Source organism: Trypanosoma brucei, chromosome 6, assembly GCF_000210295.1.
Source record: "Trypanosoma brucei gambiense DAL972 chromosome 6, complete sequence".
NCBI classification, from domain to species: Eukaryota; Euglenozoa; class Kinetoplastea; order Trypanosomatida; family Trypanosomatidae; genus Trypanosoma; species Trypanosoma brucei.
The window spans coordinates 95,457-117,811 of NC_026739.1; the positions used below are offsets into that span (position 1 = coordinate 95,457).

General features: G+C 48.7%; 11 protein-coding genes across 11 annotated transcripts; 2 read left to right on the top strand and 9 right to left on the bottom strand.

Moving 5' to 3' along the window:
- Window positions 1-819: 819 nt before the first annotated feature.
- Window positions 820-1,569, bottom strand: TbgDal_VI380 (hypothetical protein, conserved; the record flags this gene model as incomplete). The annotated part of the gene is made up of 1 exon (XM_011775541.1): window positions 820-1,569. One exon carries the CDS (start codon window positions 1,567-1,569, stop codon window positions 820-822), a length of 750 nt encoding a protein of 249 aa, XP_011773843.1.
- A 1,168-nt stretch (window positions 1,570-2,737) lies between these two features.
- TbgDal_VI390 (alanyl-tRNA synthetase, putative) lies at window positions 2,738-5,638 on the bottom strand (the record flags this gene model as incomplete). The annotated part of the gene is made up of 1 exon (XM_011775542.1): window positions 2,738-5,638. The coding sequence occupies one exon, from the start codon at window positions 5,636-5,638 to the stop codon at window positions 2,738-2,740; it is 2,901 nt and encodes a 966-aa protein (XP_011773844.1).
- Window positions 5,639-6,102: 464 nt separating this feature from the next.
- On the bottom strand, window positions 6,103-6,828 carry TbgDal_VI400 (dephospho-CoA kinase, putative; the record flags this gene model as incomplete). The annotated part of the gene is made up of 1 exon (XM_011775543.1): window positions 6,103-6,828. One exon carries the CDS (start codon window positions 6,826-6,828, stop codon window positions 6,103-6,105), a length of 726 nt encoding a protein of 241 aa, XP_011773845.1.
- A 381-nt stretch (window positions 6,829-7,209) lies between these two features.
- TbgDal_VI410 (40S ribosomal protein L14, putative) lies at window positions 7,210-7,779 on the bottom strand (the record flags this gene model as incomplete). Its single annotated transcript, XM_011775544.1, has 1 exon — window positions 7,210-7,779. One exon carries the CDS (start codon window positions 7,777-7,779, stop codon window positions 7,210-7,212), a length of 570 nt encoding a protein of 189 aa, XP_011773846.1.
- A 94-nt stretch (window positions 7,780-7,873) lies between these two features.
- On the bottom strand, window positions 7,874-8,380 carry TbgDal_VI420 (hypothetical protein, unlikely; the record flags this gene model as incomplete). The annotated part of the gene is made up of 1 exon (XM_011775545.1): window positions 7,874-8,380. One exon carries the CDS (start codon window positions 8,378-8,380, stop codon window positions 7,874-7,876), a length of 507 nt encoding a protein of 168 aa, XP_011773847.1.
- Window positions 8,381-8,483: 103 nt separating this feature from the next.
- On the bottom strand, window positions 8,484-10,268 carry TbgDal_VI430 (hypothetical protein, conserved; the record flags this gene model as incomplete). Its single annotated transcript, XM_011775546.1, has 1 exon — window positions 8,484-10,268. The coding sequence occupies one exon, from the start codon at window positions 10,266-10,268 to the stop codon at window positions 8,484-8,486; it is 1,785 nt and encodes a 594-aa protein (XP_011773848.1).
- An 837-nt stretch (window positions 10,269-11,105) lies between these two features.
- TbgDal_VI440 (hypothetical protein, unlikely) lies at window positions 11,106-11,540 on the top strand (the record flags this gene model as incomplete). The annotated part of the gene is made up of 1 exon (XM_011775547.1): window positions 11,106-11,540. One exon carries the CDS (start codon window positions 11,106-11,108, stop codon window positions 11,538-11,540), a length of 435 nt encoding a protein of 144 aa, XP_011773849.1.
- A 917-nt stretch (window positions 11,541-12,457) lies between these two features.
- Window positions 12,458-16,213, bottom strand: TbgDal_VI450 (ATP-dependent DEAH-box RNA helicase, putative; the record flags this gene model as incomplete). The annotated part of the gene is made up of 1 exon (XM_011775548.1): window positions 12,458-16,213. One exon carries the CDS (start codon window positions 16,211-16,213, stop codon window positions 12,458-12,460), a length of 3,756 nt encoding a protein of 1,251 aa, XP_011773850.1.
- A 215-nt stretch (window positions 16,214-16,428) lies between these two features.
- Window positions 16,429-17,553, bottom strand: TbgDal_VI460 (serine/threonine protein phosphatase, putative; the record flags this gene model as incomplete). The annotated part of the gene is made up of 1 exon (XM_011775549.1): window positions 16,429-17,553. One exon carries the CDS (start codon window positions 17,551-17,553, stop codon window positions 16,429-16,431), a length of 1,125 nt encoding a protein of 374 aa, XP_011773851.1.
- A 2,190-nt stretch (window positions 17,554-19,743) lies between these two features.
- On the top strand, window positions 19,744-20,076 carry TbgDal_VI470 (hypothetical protein, unlikely; the record flags this gene model as incomplete). Its single annotated transcript, XM_011775550.1, has 1 exon — window positions 19,744-20,076. One exon carries the CDS (start codon window positions 19,744-19,746, stop codon window positions 20,074-20,076), a length of 333 nt encoding a protein of 110 aa, XP_011773852.1.
- A 1,297-nt stretch (window positions 20,077-21,373) lies between these two features.
- TbgDal_VI480 (hypothetical protein, unlikely) lies at window positions 21,374-21,748 on the bottom strand (the record flags this gene model as incomplete). The annotated part of the gene is made up of 1 exon (XM_011775551.1): window positions 21,374-21,748. One exon carries the CDS (start codon window positions 21,746-21,748, stop codon window positions 21,374-21,376), a length of 375 nt encoding a protein of 124 aa, XP_011773853.1.
- Window positions 21,749-22,355: the final 607 nt, after the last annotated feature.

Consider the following 22,355-nt stretch of genomic DNA (forward strand, 5'->3'; position numbering starts at 1 on the left):
TGGAGGGGGGAAATATACGGCCGGGATGAGAGAATAGCAATAAATGAAAAAACAATTGAAAAGAGAAAAAGAAAAAAAAACAGGCCGTAAGCACATTACTTGTCTTTGTTGGAGGAAAAAAAAAGAAAAAAAAAAGCAAAGAAAAAAGAGATGGAAGTTGGGAAAGAGAAATAAATTCTCACCATCGGAGTGGTGGAGCATGTTCGTTTTTTTTTCCTTCTGATTTAACTTGGTTTGTTTCCCCCTCCTTTGGTTTGTCCTGTTTCATCCTAAAATCTCATAAACATATTTATGTATACACTTATATATATATATATATATATACGCGTGCGCATGCGTGTGTTTGTGTTTTACTCTATTCATTCATTTTGCTTTTTGTTTGTTTTTGGTTTTGGTTTTTCACCATACATCATGATCACACCAGTTGTTTGTTTGTTTACTTTTTTATTATTTTTCATTCCTTTCTGTTATTTTGCTTGTTTGTTCCTCTTTTACTACTGCCGTAGCATCACTTAGCCTTCACTGTATTGCTTTCTACTGTACGCTTTTCGTTTCTTCTACTCCATTCTTCCTCTCTCTCTCTCTCTCTTTTCCTTCATCTTTGCTTATCCCAAGCTTACAGAAGTAGGCCACGACAGTAATAATAATAATAATAGTAAACAAAACTTGGGGTTAAAAGGAGCAGCGTATCTCATTTCTTCGGTTCCTTTCCCTCTGGCGCCTCCACCTTCCTTTTATTATTCATTCCTCATATTTCGTAGAAATCGCAAATCGCATAGCACTTAAACGCACAGACGCATGGTACTCAATCCAAGTCATTTAACAGAAGAGATACGACTCCTTTGGAACTGCAGGGCTCAATGGGCGTTCATATCCCGGACCCGCCTGTCGTGAGCGACGCGCTCCGTTCCGCTGAAAAGCCAAAGCGGCCTCCACATCAATGACAGAATCACCACTACTGCTTTTAGAACAGTGTCCCTCATCTTCACCAGCGCGGCACGATGCTTCCACACAATCCTCAAGGGGATTTTGTCCACTTGTTGGAGCTGAGAATCCCCACAGCGGTGGTTCACTAATGGAAAAGAACTCCATCATGGCTTCTTCATCGGGGTCAATGCGGTGGGGACGCTCGCGGAATGTAAGCAAAGACGATGGGATATGGGCAGGTGGTGAGGGCTTTCGTACCGTCATCTTTCCAACAGAAGACCGCCGCAATTCATATGAAGGCGAGGGGACAACACTTAAACTGCCTGCATGACGCTCACACATCTGGTCTGGAGGAACTCCTGGGCAATGCGGTAGCCGAATGGGCGATAGCGACGGGCAGCTGTTGCGGGCGGCATCATCATCCCTGGAAACATTGGCGTAACGACGAAGTGGATGCTCGCCACTTGTTGGCAAGCGCTCCAACCATCTTCTGCATCCGTGAGTTTCAACCGTCCTCACCGATATGGGCGCCTCGGTGTTGCTGTGATGAGTGGCATTTTGCATGCGCGCTGCATCACCCTTTACGATATCCGACCCGAAGTGGTCGTGGTGAGCTGCACACTTTGACTCGATACAGTTCATAACTACTGCAATACTATTTTCTTTCTTTACACTGTGTTTTTTTTTCCCCCCTTTCGTGAAGCCTGCTTCTTTTTTTTTTTTTTTGGGAGCAACAGCACGTTACTGGATGTGTGAATGTACCCAGGTGTTCTCTGTTTTATTTGTTTTTAATATCAGCGAGGAGATGCAGGTGTTAGCGACCTTTCAGTATTTTTTTACAAAAAAAAAAAAGCTTCCCCCGTGGCTGCTGAATGACAAGCAAAAGAAAGAAAAAAAGAAAAGAAAGCAGTTGGGACAAGCGACACTCGTCTTCTTTTCACCAGAAAACGCAAACTTCGACTAAACGTAATGAGAATGAGTAGTCCAAGTCTAAATAAGCTGTTTTTCCCCCTTTTTGTTGGTACTGATTCGGTTCTCTTCCACCAGTGGAATGGACGTAACGCCGAAAATGGTCGGATTCACTGATAAAGCACCAGCCGTGTGTTCTCACGGAAACTTTTAACAAAAAAAAAATGGTGTTTCAGATTTATTAATTCACTTTACCTCGATTATTTTCCTTTCCTTCCAACTTTTTTTGGTTTTTCTTCCTTTCCTTTCCCTCCCAGTGTTCGTTTTTCTCCCAGCTCACCTCATTCCTCCCTCACTACTTTTGACAATCAATTCTTTCTTTTCTTCTTTCCTCACTGTCAAAAATAATTAAGCTGCGAAAAGAAGGAAAAGAAAAAAAAGAAGAATAGTTCCCCTCAACTCCTGTATCATCCTCAATTACGTCAGAGGAGTGTGTGCGCAACAAAGTGGGAAACAAAGAGGGAAAGGAGAAAAGTGTCATGTAACGTCTGAATGCGCTGCACCCCTAATATATATATATATATATGTTTATGTATAATATTTTCAGTTCCCTCTGTGTGTGTGTGTGTGTGTGTGTGCGTCTTGTTCCCCCATCCTCTTCGTCTTGTCGCTGTGATAACCATTTACAACTTCAAACGTACTTTGCTTCCCCCTTCCCCCGCCCTTCACAAAGACAGGGACAAAAAGAAACACCCTATAAGGAGCAAACGTAACCAAAATAACACACACCTAAAACAAATAATGAAAGAAAATAGTGATGAGAATGAGATACGGGGCAACTTAAGGTTTAGGTAAGCTGAGGAGAGGGGGAAAAAAGAAAAAAGAGGAAAATACAAAGGGTTCAGTTCAAAAGCACTGCCATCATTTTGGCTGCTTCCACTTCCGCCTTTTGCAAGACTTGTGTAGTATTGGCAGCGGGGAACCCCGACTGGGCTGCCGACGGCTTTCCACCCCCTTTCCCTACGGCTGTTTTGGCCCAACTGACTGCGTCCAGCTTCTTAGCAACGAAGGCGGGGGGAAGAGAAACAAGTGCAAGTGCCTTACTTTCATCACTCCCCACAAGAAAAAGCCCCACATCTCCCGAGACTGCCTTGGAGAATCCGTCTGCATACGCTTGCAATGCCTCGCGGTCGGCGCCGGTGTCAGTGAGATGCCGCACCAACAGCGGCCCCGCAGACGCATCATACGCCTCCGCCGCGGCACGGCCAGCTTCCGTTGCCTTCTCTTTCATCTGCGCCGCCTGTGCCTTGAGAGCTCCGAGGACATTTTTGATGCTCCCGTCAATTTCTTCCCGCAGTGTGTTCTTGACGACGAGGGGAATCGCGCTGTCACCCACTTTCTTGTTCAGCACTGACAGACTTTTCGCCACGGCATCGGAGGCGGGGCGAGACATGATTTCCCGGTACTCCTGCTGAAGTGCTTTACCACCCTCTTGTGCCTTACGGGCGGCGTCACGTGTTGCGACGACCATCCGCCGAATACCTTTCATGAGGGATTCCTCAGAAAGAATAACAGCCAACTGCGCATCTTGCGTGTTGGAGAGGTGCGTCCCACCGCAGAACTCGGTGGAGTACGCCCTCCACTCTTCGCTCTCTGGCTCTGCGATAAGTTTTTCAACTGGGACCCCGACAGATATAACGCTGACGGGGTCCGGGTACTTCTCCCCAAACATGTGTCTCAGGCCTGCAATCCGGCTGGCAGCATCCAATGCGATTTCTTTGCGATATACCTCTAATCCTTGTTGGATTATTTGATTGATAAGCTTCTCAACCTTGATGAGATCCTCCAGGCTAACCTTGTTATTGTAGCTGAAATCAAACCGCAGCATTTCAGGTGTGACGAGCGATCCCTTTTGGTTCACCTCCATGAAGTTATCCTTGGCCTCCTCCTCCAGAACACGGCGCAAACACCAGTTAAGAATGTGCGTGGAGGTGTGGTTCGCGGCGATAGGTAGGCGCCGCTCGTAGTCCACTTGCAACTCCACTGACGCCGTGACGGGAATGGGTGCAGCTGCCCCATCCTCCACTGACCTCATACCACCCACGTGCACGATGTATCCCCCTACATTGTACACCTTTCTCACATCAAATATAGCGTCCGGTGCGGCGACAATGCAGCCCGTGTCATATATTTGGCCACCAGCCTCGGCGTAAAAGTTTGTAACATCAAGTATAATACCGATATCCTCGGGGCCCATTTCAGAATCAGGAAGAAGCACGTCCACGAAGCTGCCACTTTTCTTGTCGAAAATGGCTTTCACCTCCGCCACATGCTTTTTCCACGTGTATTTGGCCGAATCATCCGTTGGGGAGACACCGCCAGCCTTAAGCTCTTCTAACTGGTGCACGTCAATGAAGGTCTTTGCCGCCGCCACGCGACCAGAGCTCAATTGGCTAGCCTTCATCGTGGCGTGAAAACCTTCAAGGTCGACACTCATGTTGGCCTTCTCCGCAAGAAGGCTGGTTAGGTCAACTGGAAAACCGTAGCGGTCGTGCAGTATAAAGGCATTTTCACCGCTGATGACATTGTTAACTGCCTCTGCCACAGCCTTGTTGAAGTGCTTTAGTCCAGTTTCCCATGTCCTAGCGAAGGATGTTTCTTCATCTGCCAGCACGCCTTTGATACGCTGCACCGTTCGCGGCTCTTGTATGTGTTTGAAGAATGGCCCAAGGGACGAGACGACCGAATCCACGAGTTGATGGAAGAAACCCACTTTCGCGCCAAGAAACTGAACTCCATAACGCACGGCACGCCGGATGATGCGACGCAACACAAAGCCCCTTCCGACTGAGTCCGGCATGGCACCATCTGCAAGAGCCACTGTGAGGCAGCGGATATGGTCTGCCACGGCCCGGTAGGCCACTGTGGCGTCGCACGTATCGTGGCGTACCTCCGCATAGGACTTCTCAAACCCAGTTACTTTCTGGATGGTGTCAAACAGAGGTGTCCACGCGTCTGTGTCATAATTCGAGTCTGCGCCTTGCAGTATAGATGTAAGCCTCTCTAACCCCATCCCAGTATCCACGTGCATCTTAGGAAGTGGAACAATAACACCACCTGCGCGACGCTCAAACTGCATGAAAACAAGGTTCCAAACTTCGAGAACCATGGGATCGTCTTTGTTAACCAAGTCGGCTGCATCTCGGCCTCCAATTCGGTCAAAATGGATCTCCGAGCACGGCCCGCATGGACCCACGTCCCCCATTTCCCAGAAGTTGTCCTTCGCATTTCCAGCGATGACGCGGCTGGCTGGAAGCAACTGCAGCCACAACTGTTTAGACTCTTCGTCAGCCTCTATGCCATTCGCGGGATCACCTTCGAAGTACGTCGCGTAAAGGCGATCTTTGGGAAGTTTGTACACCTCAGTGAGAAGTTCCCACGACCACAGTATTGCCTCCCGCTTAAAGTAATCACCAAAGGACCACGAGCCCAACATCTCAAAAAAGGTGTGGTGGTACGTGTCGCGGCCCACGTCGTCCAAGTCGTTGTGCTTGCCGCCTGCACGGATACACAGTTGCGAGTTGACAGCACGGGTGAGGCGACCAAAGTCTGTGTTGGGGTCTGCGGTACCAAGAAAAAGGTTCTTAAACTGGTTCATTCCCGCGTTGGTGAACAGTAACGTGGGGTCGTTGTGGGGGACCACCGCGCTGGATGGGACAAAAGTGTGACCCCGCTGCTCAAAAAAACTGACAAACTCCTGCCGCACCCGATTAACAGGCCATTCAGTCACCGCTTTTGTCATCCGTGTTAGTAATGTCAATTCTCGGTGCAACGTTGCGGTGCTTGGAATACCAACTTGAAATAAAAAGAAAGAAGGAAAGAAGGCAGAACGAACGAAGTAAATAGGAAGCGGAAATAAAGCAAGAACGACCAGTTAGAGGAGGAGCAAAGGCCACTAAACGCTTGCCAATGAACCTACATACTTCACTCCTTCCTAGCGCTGTAGAGGGCAATCAAACGGGGGAGGATGGTTGGGGAGGCAACTGCTGGCGAAAAGGAAGAATCAAATGGCGCTGAAGGCTAGACAAAGACGCCTCTCCTCAACCCCCAAAATTTTGACTCCCTTCTGCTTTTTCCAACTGAAGGAGCCCACCCCGGTCCAATTCTCCCCTAAGACACACACACACACACACACACACACACATACATATATATATATATATATATATATATATACATGTATACATGTATTGCTGTGCACTCATCTTAGAATACGATGCGGAGGCAACAGTAAACAACCACAGCACCTAAACCAACACCAACGGCCAATGCGCCCGACAGAGCAAATGCCACCCGCCCACCTGACTGTTGTTGCATCCAAGCAACCGTGTCGGCTACGGAGTGTTCCAATTCACTAAGGCTCTCCTCGTTATGTATCACACGATCGGCACGTTTGCACTTTTCCGATATGGGCATCTGTGCATTTATCCTTTGCAGTGCTTGCTCCCGCGTAAGCCCGTTACGTTTGGCCATTCGCTCAACCTGTTGCTCTTCACTACACGACACAACTACCACACGGTCAACGAGCCATGTGTAAATGTTGGATTCATAAAGAAGCGGTACATCGAGGACAACGAGGAGGGGCCCTTGTCCCCTAAGCTGCTGGCGCAAGCTCCGCCACCACAGACCAATAACCATCTTCATGGTTGCACGAAAAATGGGAAAATTCATAATTCGTGCGAGGGCACGACGCGCGCTGGGGTCACTGAAAATGATACTGCCGAGTGCACCACGGTTAACTTCGCCAGATTGTGGATCAACACAGTTAGGCCAGCGCCTTGCAATCTTCCGTGTGCACGGCATGAATGGGCGTTGTAGCTCACGCACTACAAGGTCCGAGTCTACGACAACAATGTGATGACTTTCTTTCAGCAGTAATGAAACGGTCGACTTTCCGCACGCGATCCCCCCGGTGAGACCGACGAGTAGCATGGCGACCCCCTCGATAGCGCTAGCATGTTTGAAAGGGAAAGCGCAAAGCACCCAAGCATGTGTGCAGCATTTGGTTCCGTGAATGGTGGAAGGGATGGAGTAAGAAAACGGAAGAAAACAACAAAGAGGTGAAACAGGTTAGTCATAGCTCAATGCCAAATTAAGTAACATAATGAGGGAGGATTTGCGGCGGAAAACACACCCTCAGCACCGCACGCCAGTGCGCACCAAGTTAGAATTCGCGCACAACAAACGCATGGAGCGTTGATAGACTTTTTTTTAAAAAAAAAGAAAAGAGGCTAAAAGTACGAATGAAACTAACGGATGCAGGAAAGGACGGCGACTCATCGGGAACGTCGAGGGGTGTCGCGAGACAACTCTCTAATTCTTACCAGCGGTGGACTTCGCCTTTGTCTTGCCGGAAGCAACCCTGGCCTTGCGTGCAGCACGGGCCTTCTCGACACGCTTTTTGGCAGCTGGCGTGCTGTCCACTTTCTTAGCGTTCTTGAGAAGCTTCTTAAGTGCAACCTTGTGCCACGAGACGGGGTTCTTTTTGTCGTTTTCGTCGAAGATCTTGCGTGCCCAGTAGGCGCGAGACCGCTTGGCAACACGCAGTTGGTAGCGCTCGAAATCAGTCGATTCGGCAAAAGCCTTCTTGGCTGCGATGCGGACAGCAGACTTTGTGGCGGCGTACTTCTCAAGGACCTTCTTCGACTCGAGCGCCTCCTTTAGTGCCTCGGTGCTGCAGTTGCGAGAGATGGAGACACAGAACTTCAGAGGCTCGACGTTCTTTAGGTTTTGCACATGACGCCACATCTTTTGCTCGCAAGGATTCTCCACTAAGACGCGGTTGGCGTCAACGATGTCGACTATCACGCCGACACGGTTCTGCCTGGGACCGCGAAGGATGCGCACAAGGCGGCCAGCACGGATGTAGTTTGCCTTCACCATTTCGCGTTGCCGTATGCGGGTGCGCTTTTCCTTGGTGTCAGAAACCTCTTCCTTTTACTCTTGTCATCATGGTCAATAAAAGCGGTAGGACATATCATGAAAGAGGGAGTGGGTTGACAGGAGAATGGTTTAAGTTGTTATCAGGCAACAACTTACAGGGGTGCTCTGTGGGTGGAGTCAGAGATGACATCCACGAGGGAAAGGCAAGTGCATTGCGGGGCCCTAACCGGTTAGTGCGGGTCGTGAAGTTTTTGCATTGTTCCCCGTTTATTTTTTTTTCCCTTTGCTCGATGAACGTGTCCATCACTGTTTCACGAGAAAAGAAAGGAAAATATAAGAATTTGCACAAATTGCACTTCCACTCTCCAAAAAAAAAAACCCGACGAGTCAGAATATGATCACAAACCCCGTTCCACAGGTGTATGCAGGCACATACACATACACACGCAAAAGAAAAAGCAGCGACACGCTGAAGTACAGCATGTATGAAAGTAGCCCATATCGAATTGGCAAGCGGATGGGGGTGGGGGAGGAGAGAGCAACGAAACGGGACGGCTGAAATATGTGCAGCAAGAGAATAAAAAAGAACCAAAGTACGCATGGGACGGTAATGCGAGCACGCATTCTCAACATACCCTTTTGGATACTTTTCCCGTTTCCAAACCTGTCATGTTGTTCTTCCTCAATCCTTTCACCTTCCCCCCTCAAACCATTGGAAGCTCCAGGAAGGTGATAGACGCGCCTGTCATTAGAAGGCTTGATGTGTGCAGGGAATCGTACAGAGAATATGTTTCATACACATAAAAGGCCACGTTAAATCCCGTACACGGGTGGATCCGGTCCAGAGTACTCAGCGACACCAATGCAGCCCCTATTGGTACCGTGTCTCCATCATATGGACGTACCTCTGCGAGGTTCAGGCGCAAAAATTGCTGACATTTCGCACCAGGCCACTTCCATAGCTCAAGTTCATCATCCCACTGAAGGCTTCCACTCGCACTTTGATATTGGGGCTGCGTTTCACTCGTTACCACTTTCCAACCCTGTTGATCTAGTAGTGTAATACTTACTTGAAACGCCGATGAGGCGCTCGCAGCAAATTCAGAAACCATTGGAAAGCCACGAATAGTCCCGAGCCGTAGAATGCACCGGCATGTTTTCTGCGAAACGTCCACCGCTGGCGCATCAAAAGGAAGCATTGTAACACCACTTTGTGGACCCTGCGAATGAGCACTGACCGGTTGCACCCCTTGGGTAGATGAATCGGCACTCACGGGGTAAACCATGCTGTTGCCGTTGAGGGCGCCGACGATAGTGACAGCCTCAGCAATGAATGGTGTACCGTCTTCCAAGTCATGTGTTACCGCACCTCGTGAGCCATTCTTGTGCCTCTGGACGCTAGGCCGGAAGACAGGGAGAAGGCTCAGGAGCAGTGGAAACTCATCCGAGGGACTGAAGTGCCTATTGGTAATACACGCTGCGTTAAGCCAGTAGTGATACGGCGTATCTATGGCATTTGGTTGAGGGGTGGAGCTATGGACATTTATGATAATTGGCGCAGAAACGGGCCTGGGCCCGTTAACAAGAAGCTGTAGGTGCAATTTTTTCATACAAGCACATTCGCCAATGGTCCACGTGGCAGTGAAGTATGCACGTTGCTGGGGGCGCACTGTGACGACATGAGCTGGTTCTACAGAGATGTAAGCACAAGCGTCGTGCAAGGGCAGCAATTGCATTGCGAGCGCTGTATCAACTGTAGTGTTCATAACAGAAATGACATTGGTAACAACGTAGCTTCCCTCATCGTTGAGCATAAAGGAAGGAAAATAGAAGTCTAACGTGGAGACCCGGACCGACCCAAAGTCATACTCCAGTGGGGTGATGCCGTCCTCACGACGACCATCCCACTCACTGCTACGGACCTCCACCTCTGCAATAGCGTACACCGTCTCGGAATCAATTGCGGCTTGTGTTGGGAACAGGTACACAGGGTATTTGGTATAATGCTGGTTCTTTCTCAAAATGGCAGTGCTGTTGAGCATCCCCACGCCATAAGTTACGTGACCCTCTTCTCCCCCAACAACCTCCAGCACCAACATCAACCCCTGAGAGCTAGATATGTTAAAGCAGGCGGCATCGCTACAATTCGCGCTATCACCACTGGTACTAGCAATGCCATTTCTAATCTCTTCAACGTGCATGTGACGCGTGTCGTTGTCATCCCAACCGACGCCTATCCAGCCCGGGTTGGCCGAGATGGGTTTAAGACTCGTCCTACCTACGTGTACAGACTCATTTACTACACGAATACCAATGGGCCGATGAGATCCCCATTGTTTTCGTACTCGCGCCAACCTCAGAGTTACCTCTTCCACTGTGTCGATGAAAAGGAGGCGGCTAATGTACAGTCTGTACATTTTCGAGTTAGTGGTCCATGAGCATTCACACTGAGACACGGACGAAATCTCAGGAGGGGATGCAGCATTCATCACTAATTCACGAATGTCCTTTGCAGCTCTGCGCTATCGTATGTATTACCGTTGCTCTCCTGATTCGAATCCCTTTCTCCCTCCTCGCCTACTGACCCCACTTTACGTCCTTCGTGAAGGGAAGTATCGCAGGGTCACAACTGGCAGCTGTGCCAAGCGTCAGCTCCGACTGATATCTTGAAAGAAAATCCGTCCTGTTGATACGTAAAAAAAATGAAGGGATAAATTGTTAATTGAGTGTGTGTCACAGAAACATGTGAACAATCCAACACGTACATGTGCTTCCATTAGCGGATGCCGTTCATGCGGAGTCGTCATTTTCACGCAAAAGTAGCAAGATGAGTTGCTGGTAGTGAATGGTGAATGGTAAATACAACAGCGCAGTTAAACCATTGGTGAGACGCCACACCGTTCCACGCGTGCAGAGAATGTTTGTGCCCAGAGCAGGGGGAACAAACGGTAGATGAACGTCACTATATTACATTCTTAACATCCACCAATCATATTGTCGTTAAAACGGCACTGGTGAAGGTGACAAAACGACCAGGTTTTCTATGGAAAGGGACGACACGCCAAGACCAGTGTCGCAGGGACTCACATTCCTCTTGCCCAGTCTCTCGAACGAACATGACGGAGAATGGCATAAGGAAGCGTGGCCCCAAAGGTTGATGCATGAAACTAGGAGACGCCAATGAAAAAAAGAGAGCAGACTAGAAACCAGGTGGTTACAGGGAATGAGTGAGAGCGATTGTTCCTGTGTATTAAACCCGCGTGCTCAATGTCGTTAGATGTGCCTACCCGCCGATAAATGCCAATAACGGCGACAATTCCGTTAGGATGCCAGACACAAGTGTCCACGAGCTACCACAGCACAAAATTATGCAGGGCATCAAAAGCGTGATATGCTTTCCGTTCAGAAGCGGAGGCTTTGAGGGACCATTAGCACAACCGTTTTCTTTTCCTGCCGATGCTGCCTTGTGCACACCAAAAGACAAGCGACTTCAAGGTGGTCTAAGGCGCAGCCATAACCTCTGCAGATTTTATGGAGTTGTTAAGGGTGCATGCCGCCCCCTTCCCTTAACCCCAACTAAAAGCAGGGGTATACTCCAGAGTCCCCAGAAGTTTGCAGTAACGGTGGAGATATCCGAGTGCATGAGCACTATTCTCTTCCTGAAGAGGACCCATAAACCAATCCATTCGCGTCAAAAGAGCACGCCTAGATTATGTAAAACACCTCCAACTTGCGCATACGAACACCTCCGTATTATATAAGAGGTATGGACACATCATCAACTCTGGATTCACGCCGGCAGATCCTAACGAGAGAAATTCATCACCAGAGACATAGCAGGACCGATCCCACGCACATCACTTCCCCCCTAGTTCAGTATAAACTAAACAGAAACATTACGAGAGCGCATTACTATAAAAACGAAAATAAATACATGTGTTTTGTCACATAAACAGGAATGAAGAGAGATGTCCGGAAGTTCGCTCAGCCTTCGGTGTCAGGTGGCTGAGGCAAAACCGGGTGTGGTACTGGAGCGCGGGGACAAATACGAACACAAGTACGCTCTGACACTTTATCGGTACTAAGGGAAGAGGGAAAGAAGACCACGTTTGAGTGCATGTAATCAAATGTACAAACATTACCTCAATCCTCACGAATAACCCACCCGCCGGCCATTTGCAGCCCGACAACAACCCCTTTAGAAAAAACAAACAAACAGCGAAACGAGTCTTCCGCGTGCGTTACTACTAACTCCCCACCAGCTACCATGAAAAGAATCGCATGTGCTACGACTGCGGGGAGCAGTCAGTAATGCTTGCGTGCAGTTTCACACCTGCCATGGTCGCAGCCCATGCCCGTGTGGGGATCCCCCCTCGAGATTACCGCGGACTCAAGACAGTCATCATTCGCACAAATTTCGCACGAGTATAGGTGATAGGTCCATAAAAGCGAGACGGGTCTGAAGGGAAATTCTTTCCAACTACTGATTCTCACATATCCTCCATTTCAAACCCCAGCGTCCACGAACGATCCACTTGCACGCAGAATATGTGAAGAGTTCATCTTACCGAAGTTGACAAACGACCGGCGTCTACAGGGGCAATAACACAGGGTACACTCCCCGGGACATATACTACATTCGCCGTCCACGATTTCTCTACCGAATTAGAGGCAACGATCACTCCTGCGCAGTGTCCGGCGCTTCCTCGTCTCTAGTGACAAAACCTCCTTCTTCAGTGACCGGTGCGTTGCCCTCACTCTCACCTGTAGCCTCAGGTCCTTGACTTTCACCATATTCAACACGTTTTTGACCCCCTCCAGCCACTGCGTCGTGTTCGCCTTCTCCACGCGTAGCAGTCGTCTCGGCCGATAAGAATTGATGGCTGGCGGTATAGCGGTTGAAGACTGCTAAGTTTCCAAGAGAGATGGAAATTTGCCTCATCTCTGCATCCGTCAAGTCGAAGTTTTCAAATTCATCGATCACCATTTCCGGAATGTCCCCACTACTATCACTGCAAGAGTCAGCTTCCACGTGTATATTACCACCTTCCATCACCCTCGACGACCCCGCTTGCTCACCGGTTTCCGAAAATTCACTCTCAGAACTGTCACCTACCACCGTGTTTCCGCTTTTGAAACTCGCCAGAGGATATCCTATAGCATATGCGATGGCGCATGACAGCTCCTCCGGAAACAGGTCTGCCCGCACCCTATTTATTGAGAGGGCGAGGTAATAGTCCATGCACTCACGAACATCTCGAAGGCAGGTTGCCACATCAACATTCGTCAAATACATCTTCTTACAATTGTCGAAAAATAGCGCTGCCATGTTTTCACTTTCCTTTTCCCCGTTTGGCACATAAGGAAAAACAGGCGTCATCCTACTTTCATGATCTGTAAAAAGTGATGGTGGAATTTCTTTTACCGACTTGACGGTAAGCTCACGGAGACATAAGGCGAGCTCTACGGGGGTCACCGCTGTGGCATCAAATATTGTGAGGTTGGTCTCAAGGAACATACGTTCGTTAAAAAATATAAATGCTCGGTCTCCATATTTATTCTGCCTTTTCCTTGCCAACACAGATGTTGCCGCTAGTTGACAATGTTTGTCATCCCAACAAATAACCTCGGGTTGGCCTCCACTCCTTTTACTCCGGTACTCCAAAGAAGCGATCCGTGGATAAAGCGACCAAAGAACAACCAAGCGGATCAATCCTAGATTGTCAGAATGTCGAGAAGCAAATTTCATTGGATTTTTCGTCCTCCGTAGCAACGCAGAGTTCTCAACAAAACGTAGCAGCTGGTTTTTCGTGCGACTTATGGACCGCAGCACCGCTTGATCAGCGAAATTATGTATTGCATATTCTGGACTGCACCCAGAACGTTTCCACCCATCAAAGAGTTTAAGGACGGACATGTGGTCCGAAAGAAAACCGTTGTCAATGGCGTCAACCGCTTTCTGGAGGTCACCCCTTTGATTGGGTGTATTTAAAAAGGGTGATTTCCCCGAAAGGAAGGCCGCGATTGTCGCAACCGGATCCAAAACACCAAAACAGGCAGCAGCGAGCAGCATTTTGCCCAATAACGGATGAACAGGCAACCTTGACAGCGCTCTACCAAGACTCGTCAACTGTTCAGCTTCAGGCGTGAACGCACCAATATCCTTCAAGAAATTAGTGGCATGTTTTGTTGAATATTCTGAGGGCACGTCAAGTGCACGGCTGAGAACCTCTACGCACGTTTCCTCTGGCCTTAAAGCCTTTGCAAGCAGGCAAACTTCCTCCAAGGGGGTTCTCATTATTTCCGGTGGGAGAAACTCAGGTAAAGCCTCATAAGATGACCGCGGAAGGAGGTGAATACACACACCTGGTCGGCAACGCCCGGCTCTACCACGACGTTGCAAGCCATTGGCTCGGCTAATGAATTCTGCTGTTAAGGCCGACGTGTTTGCTGCGGGATCGTAAGATGAAACTTTCGTGAGGCAACTGTCAACAACATAGACGATGTCGTCAATTGTTATACTCGTCTCGGCTATGTTAGTTGAAAGCACTACCTTCCGGTAGCCTTTGGGGGCACGGTAAAACACCCGCTGTTGTTCTTCCGCGGTCAGACTGGAATGCAGCTGTAGGACGGACAACTCCCTGGACACATTTGACATTCGAATCATGTTTGCCACACGAGATATGGCCTGCCACCCCGGAAGGAAAACCAGTATACTCTCTGACAGATGTTGGGAACTTCTGTGAATATATCCTATAAGCTTAACCACTATGTCGTACGGTACATGGGCCTGTGAGTCAAAGTCCAGTTTCGTGTCAACGGTTTCTTTTATCTTTTCGTACACCGAGCGCTTTGCCATATCTTCAGTATTGTTACCCGTACTCTGCATTGAAAGTGCATTATTTGGCAATTTCATAGAAGCAAGTGTTGAAAGTGGCATTTGGAGCCACTGTAAGACATCTTCCATGTAACATTCTCTCACGGGATGCAGTGTCCCTGGTATCTTGATAACTGGTATTGTTTCACCAACGGTAACGCCTGAAAAGTACGATATTATTTTCTCAACTTGTATTGTGGCGGACATGACGACTACCTTTATGTGGTTTGCATAGGCCCCTGGATTCCGCCGCTGATCAATAATTCGGTCGCGGAGAAGTAACAAGCAAAAATCTGTTTCGACGTCCCTTTCGTGCACCTCATCCACAATGAGACAAGAGACATCGGAAAGCTGTGGATCCGTGCGTAGACGACGCAGGAGGATTCCAGTGGTCATGTAAACAATTCTCGTTTCACTGCTTGTTATGTTGTCAAATCGGATGATATATCCACAACTGTTTCCACACGCTTCACCACGCTCCTCAGACACCCGCTGTGCAACGGAAAGGGCGCTGACCCTTCGCGGTTGGGTACACACTATCTGTAGATCTTTGTTGAATATCCCTGCATCGTACAACATTTGAGGTATTTGAGTAGTTTTACCGCATCCTGTGTCACCACTAATGACAACGATATCGCTTATCTTTACAGCATTGAGAATAGCGCCCTGTTGTCGGAAAGCAGGCAATGTTGCCCGGAACCTTTGCAACTCCGCATACCGGTGGCGGGGCACTTTGCTAGTCGGGACGTTCCCCAACCCGGGTTGCACGACGGTTAACTGTCGACCCCCCTGGCGCTGCTCTCCCCTCAGCTTCAAGTCGCGGAACATCCGCTTAAGGAGTGGCCCCACCAATAGATTGATGTTCGAAACTTTAGGTCTGATGTATTCATCAGGAAGCCTCTGAGCCCCTTGGTAACCCTCTGTCCTCACTCGAACCCCGTTAGCAATCAAAAATTGCCTTCCCTGTTCTTCGCTCGTTTTGTTGAATTTTCTCAGCGTCAGGAAACGCTCGTTCTGCGACCCTGAAGATTCATGGAATAAACCAAAAGTGTGGGCGAACTTATGCACCTGCTGGCGACCTGCAGCAGACAGTGTTGGGGGGAACGAGAGCTCATGAGCGGTGGGATCGTCCACAAAGGCCTTTACCATACTTTGAAGGTGCTTTTTCAGACGCTTAAAATTCTCAGGGAATCCACCACCTTTTTGATTGTCGACAATGTCCAACACGCCGCGCTTTGTGTCGGAGTTATCGGACGCAGGCATATTCTCGCACTTTTGTCGAGAATCATTTCCCCTAGGTAAGGAATTGGTGAACTCCTGCTGAACTGGAGCACGTGGCAACAAGACGGGCGGCCACCAAACACCACTGGGCATCGGAAGTGGATGACCGTACATCGGGGCAGGTGGGAAGAAGCCCGGTGAGCACGCAGCCCTAACGGAGGCATGGGGCAACATTTGTTGCAGTTGTGAGGCCTGAGGGCTGCCACCCATCGGGAAGCGACGTATGTTCGCATCAACTGTTTGATGCTTCCCGCCTTCGCATCGCTTCTGGTTCATGACAGGACCAGTATCTATAACAAGAACAAAGCAAGCAACGAGCCTCTGCGCGCCTTCCTTTCCTTTAACAAGGGGAAACGATCAGAAAGGCAGACAAAAATTCAGCAGAATTCGAATGAAAACAGAGGGCAGATGTTGGCGGTGTCACAAGCAAACGCGGTAAAGAACTTATCACAACAGCTACACAATTAGCGCTCGATACACACGAGAAACACTCACAAGTCGTCTAGAACATCGTTCTTTCCCTTAGTGGTTTGACGCTGGTTGTACTCCTCGACGGCATGTTGTAGCTCTTCCAAAAACAGTGTGTCATTTAAAAAATCTTCCAGCGTTCCGTTTCGTCGAGCGTCAGACGCAAGAACCTCATGTAGCACAACCTCTTCCTCGACACCTTCACCAGAACTATAGGAAGTCACAGTTATCTCGAGGGCAGCGATGTTTCCGTACATCCAACGGCTCATGCCCACGTCTATAGCAATCACGCTGCCTCCACAAAAAGTTTCCACTCTCCCTGAGCGTTGGGGAGTGTGACCCACAACCACCCGTTTTACCCCCAGTGAAGCGAGCGCCTTTTTTGTATCGGCACAACGACCATTTGAAGCATCAAGAAACATCTTTCGGGACCACAAAGGACCGGTTGAACCCAAAAGGATATGACCAAAATTTTTTGTACGTATCGCCTGCTTGGCTTCCCGGTTTAGCCTCTCAATTCCATCGGAGGCAACGTGTTCGTCAATGCCAGCATGAACAAATAAGGTATCGGCGACAGCATACGCTACTGTGAAATTTTCTAAAATAAATCCTCCGAACGTGCCGTTGAGTTCAAACGCGCGCTTGCGCAACGCCCTTGTCAAAAACCCACCCATAGATTTTGAATGGACATAATGAAAGTGACCCTGAAGATTTAGAAGCTCGTGATTTCCCATAAGCAGAACTACTTTGTCGTCAGTGTAGTTCGTGCGCACCTCATTAAAAAGCGAAACAGCCATCTCAAGTACCTCCAAATCTTCCTCACCTCTATCAATCAAATCTCCAGTTTGTATTAGGGTTGTCCGCAATCGTGTGCCGTATTCCCTAAAGAAGTTACCTTCCTTAGTCCCCCATCTGGGCTTCCACACCACTTGTTTACTACTGTTAGAACGTAGGCTAATGACGCCGGACATCTCAAGGATTTGCCGAAAACGCTCGGCATCTCCATGCACATCTCCGACGGCCACAATACGGTGGATTTCAATGGGAATGACATTCCTGCTAAGGGGGTTTGCGTCTACATTAGCACAACATCGTATGCCCAAATGTGCAACCAGAACTAGCGAAATTAACAAGTATTTCCCCACCATTAAAGACGGCTAAAGTATTAAACTGTCTGGTACACAACACGATATTTTGTGTCAATACGAAACACCTTAGATATTAGAAGTCGAGAAGGACATCATACGAGAACTGAAGGCAGGAGAAGGTTGAAAACACAAAAACAGCCCACAATCAGACAAATACTGAGTGAACAAGGCACCATTAGCACAGTTCGTAATGTCCTTAACGTAATAGGGATGACTCCTTTGCTGACACAAACACATGGTCGAAGACAAATCATTGCACAAGATGTGCACCCCTGGCACTGGAAAGGCGCTAGTGCAGTTACCTGGACTGGGGCTCTCTCTCCCCCCCCAAACGAAACCAAGTTGTTGAGCAGCATCAGGTGTTGAGACTCACACACTCATTATTGTTCGGATGCTGGCACATGTCCATAATCACAAATAATAAAAAAGTTATCGGTCACCACCTTCAGAGGCCATACCTGCCGACATTTTTTTCCTCATTTTTAAAAAGTTCCCTCGACGTAAAAGGAGGATTTAAGCACGGAGGTGTTGTTACAATTGGAGCCGGGGCTAGTTGCACCCGGCTCGAAAGTGATGTGACCGACAAACCTCCGACTACGGCCCTCTTATGCAAACAAAGCACCACGGGCATGGTACAAGTAGTCAAGTGAAGCTCTAACAATAACAATCATAATAGAGTATTACTGTATCTATTTGGCTCTTCGCGATACTCTCGGCATCACTTGCGAGCACAGAAAAACAAGCGGAAACCCATAGCATTCTCAGCATTTAACATGCTTCCAAGGGCGGATCTTTTGATGTGCATTCATTTAAATAAGAAAAGATCCCAGATCGTGCGTTCATGACACATGGTGACGTTGGCAATAGCCAGCTAAGCCGGAGGACATGGTTCATTTTTGTAGTTCGACCCTTTCAAGTTAAAAAAAGAATTAACACTCTATGACCACGGCTAATCACAGCGAAAACACAAATTAATCTCATTTGATTCATTTCTTAGCGCACTCTTCACCCATGCGCCCCCACCTCTGCGCCACTCCCATTTCGCACTATTCTTAGTGGTGTAAAGGTTGTGGGGGTGGGTCGTTCCCCAGCACCACATCCTGGGCTTACAAACAGGGTTATGGGCTAAAAATGCACTCCAGCGACCGTGTGAACCGAATCAATTGCCCACAGCTCGCCGGAAGTTTGCAGCTTCCGACGGAACTTGCAAACGGAGAAAGCCGTCCGGACGACAACCAGTAAATATGTCACTAGGGGCGGACAAACAAATAAGTAAAGGTTTCTACCACTTTCATTCACTTTCCACCTCTTTCCCCACCGCGTTGCTCAATCTGTCATTATATCAATATCCGGCATCACCTGCACAGCGACGAGATGTGCTCAACACCGTTACACTTGACGGATCGCAGTGACACGGGTGATTGACTCTCGAGCTCACAGTTGGTGGCATTAGCGGCTGTCCCGCGTTATTGTTCACTAAACGGGGTCACTGATCTCCCTGACGCCCCTATCAATACGCATCAGAGGACAGCGTACATCGGCCTTCTTTTTCTTTGGAAACGGAAAAGGTAAAGGAGGAAAGAACGAAGATGATAAACTCTGCGGGTTCGCAAGCGGATTTATGGAGCAGAACCAATTTGCTGACCTTCAATATTGTTCACCTCCTACAGCAAAGCGGAAACGGCATTACATCTCCTGCCTTAGCTATTCAGTGAGAGTTTGTTCCACTACTGGTGAGAGAATGGATCATTCCATTGTTCTCCCTTGTTGTGTATGATGTAGTTCGTTTATTTGTTTTTCGAGACACCCATTCAATTGATACCTTTTTAGTCGAAATAATCGTTTCAATCTTTAGCAACCTTACTTTGATGCTTTCTCTTCCTCCCTCTTGCTATTCTTTTCGTTGCAGTCAAATGATCACGCGGAAAATGAATCGATTGATGCAGGGCTTTTGTTTCAGTTGCAGCCGGCTTTGCCTAAGCATGGTGGCATGAACAATGGAGCGACAACACCTCTTTCACGTCGTGTGCACTTCGACCGTACATTCCCTGAACTTTCGTTGCATTTCCCCTTCTTTATCAGTGATCAATTCTCACCATACGCTTGACTGGAACATTTTGGAGGTGATAGTGTGATGTTACGCAATACACAGCCGAATCCAAACACTCTATTAGCGTTGGGCTCGTGTTAATGGCTTCCGGTGAACGATCAGTACTATCTGAATATCACCCTCGGGAAGCTGATCGAGAGTGTTGCCATGTGCCACAGCAGTATAATATCCGTATTTCAGGCAGGTTCTTCCCCCTTTCGTTTGTGCAGGTAACGCAAAGAAGTGTTTCAACCCTCTTTCTAGAAGGTGTGTCAGAACATTTCTTTGCGTACTTGTGGTGTCGGGAGAACACGACCCGCCGGAGTTCCTCTGTATGTTTTGGAAGTGATGCCCTCCCCAGAGTGTTTTGTGTTTCCTTTTCTCTTCTATACCACCACAACCGTGAAGTTGTCTATGTGCCACGCCAGGTGTAACCGCGGCATAATGTTGCTCTCGCTATTCTTTCCCTCTGTTTTTTTACTTTACCATTTATCCTGCAGAATGAAAAGCAGCGAATCGTTCCGTTGGTACTGCCTTTTTTGTTGCTAATTTTGGTGCGCATTTCTATATACGTCGCGACCCTCCCTCTCCACTATTGTGGGGCCCTTTTTTTTTTTGTGACAGCGATGAAAGAGACAATGGCTCAGCGAAAATTGTCGTTCTCCTTCGGCTTTTTGGTCGCTCCATTACAGTGCGGAAAACCGTTGAAAATCCGCTTTCAACTGCCATACCTTCCGCACGGCAACTGCATGTTGCTTTGCTTGTTCCAAGGAAATAATCCATCGTTAGTTCCTCATTCCTCAGTGGTATTGAGGTTCTGGTCCTTGATGAATCGTCCAGCATTTCCATTTCACCTATCTAAACATGCCAGTCAAATTTCCTGAGTCTTATCACCTTTCTTATTCTTTGCGCTTTTCATCACCTATGGCATCTGCTTTCAGCACCCAGATGCTGCACAATCGGAGGAGGACATCCTCGCTAACAAGAGGTATTCAACTTTACGTGGTTTCCCCAATCTGTCAAAATTATCGTAACGCCCCCCTTTTCATTGCGCTTTTACACCTGGCGTTCCTATAGGAAAAGCTGCCTCTGCATCTGCTCAAAGAAGATGCTTTTTTACTTAGAGGGATAGGGAGGGGGCTAACATTCTCCTGAATGCAACGACTGCTCCAGTTATGAGCGTGCCTCCTTTTTGTATGGCCTCCTCATTCGCTGCCTTTGGCAAAGCAGACATCGTGTGTGCAGCTTGCGCACGCATGCGACCACGAATATTGCGGTGTGGAGGTGACGGCAAATACTAGCGGAAAATCGCGGCACAGCAAATTTCCCCATTGTGTAACACGTCAGCGATGTGAGCCGATCTCGGTGATCCCTCTCTCCAACCCTGCTCTATAGGTGAGACGGCTCCAGCCTCAGTAGTCTTCGTGGTTCTTTTGTTGCCCCCTTTGTGAACTTCACTATTTCGAATGACTAAAGCACTAGGCTAATTAGCTTCGGTCATTTCCCCCTACATTTTCGTAATCCGTGTGGAGGTTATGGGCGTCGGCACGCCTGATCCCAAGGCACACAAATCTCTTTTCCTCAGTTAATATGTCCAAATAGTGTTGCGTTAAGCACTGGGTGACACACCCTACTCGTTACTCTTGCATATCGTCGATATTTTCCAGATCCATGTCATTGGGCATGGTCGTGGGATCCTCTGAAAAGAGCCTACCGCGAAACTCCGAAATGCTACCTCGTCTTCTGTTGAGGTATTACACCCCAACCGTGTATAAGATTGGCATCAGAGCCAACCCTTGCGATGTTCTGCAGGTCATGGATACAGTTTCTAACCATGTGTTGCCAATCTCCACTTGGGGTCTTGAAGTGAACAACAACTGTCGCATCCACCTCGTCGGCTGGAAATATATTTTCCAGCGATCTAGCGCCAAAATCATACCTGCATGCTCTACCGGGGTCAATGTTATCAGATAGCTCAGAAACATCACTACCGCCTCCCCTCCTCCTTGCCCGCCGGCTTATTACACTAAGCGGCTTTGCCATAGCACTCGTTGTTGGGCACCTGAAGCCCTGGCCGCTGTGGCTAAGGTGAGGCGTCCCGTTCATTCTTCAGTTTCTGTGTCTTTCTTTCCATTAGTTTGCAGGGGCCGTCTGTTACGGTCACTGGCCGCGGTCGCGCCACCTATGTCGCAGCCTTGTTTGTCTCCAAGGTCGGTGTTAAAATGCCCTTCCCTCCGCCGTTTCGCCATGGCGTTGGGCCCAGCGCACCAGTTATTATTTCCAGGGAGGTGCTGTCCCTCTTTCCGCTCGAGATCCTGCAATTTATCTCCATGCTTATGATCCGCCCCCGGTGCCGCCCCTTTAGCAAATTCACTTGGAGCTGACTTTCGTTTAGCTCGCGATGAGAGGGCATGACCGTGCGGTTGTTTGCTGGCGGCAATCCGCTATTTGGGGGGTGGGGGCGGATCGGCCTCTCTGTGGGATTCTTGGAGAGTAGCTCTGTGGGTACGCTCGCCTCCACTCCGCTCATTGTTTCTCCTTTTCGGTAGGCGTTGACTGGTCGCCGGTACCCGCGTGCGCGGCGCGTCTCCGCTCCGGACTCACCCTGGTCAAGCGAATTGACACCGTTTCGAGTGCTGTTGGGGGTTAGGTGCCCAGAGGGCCGTTACCGCCCTTTGGCGGGTGTGGCGGGGTCGCTTCAGCTTCCTTACGG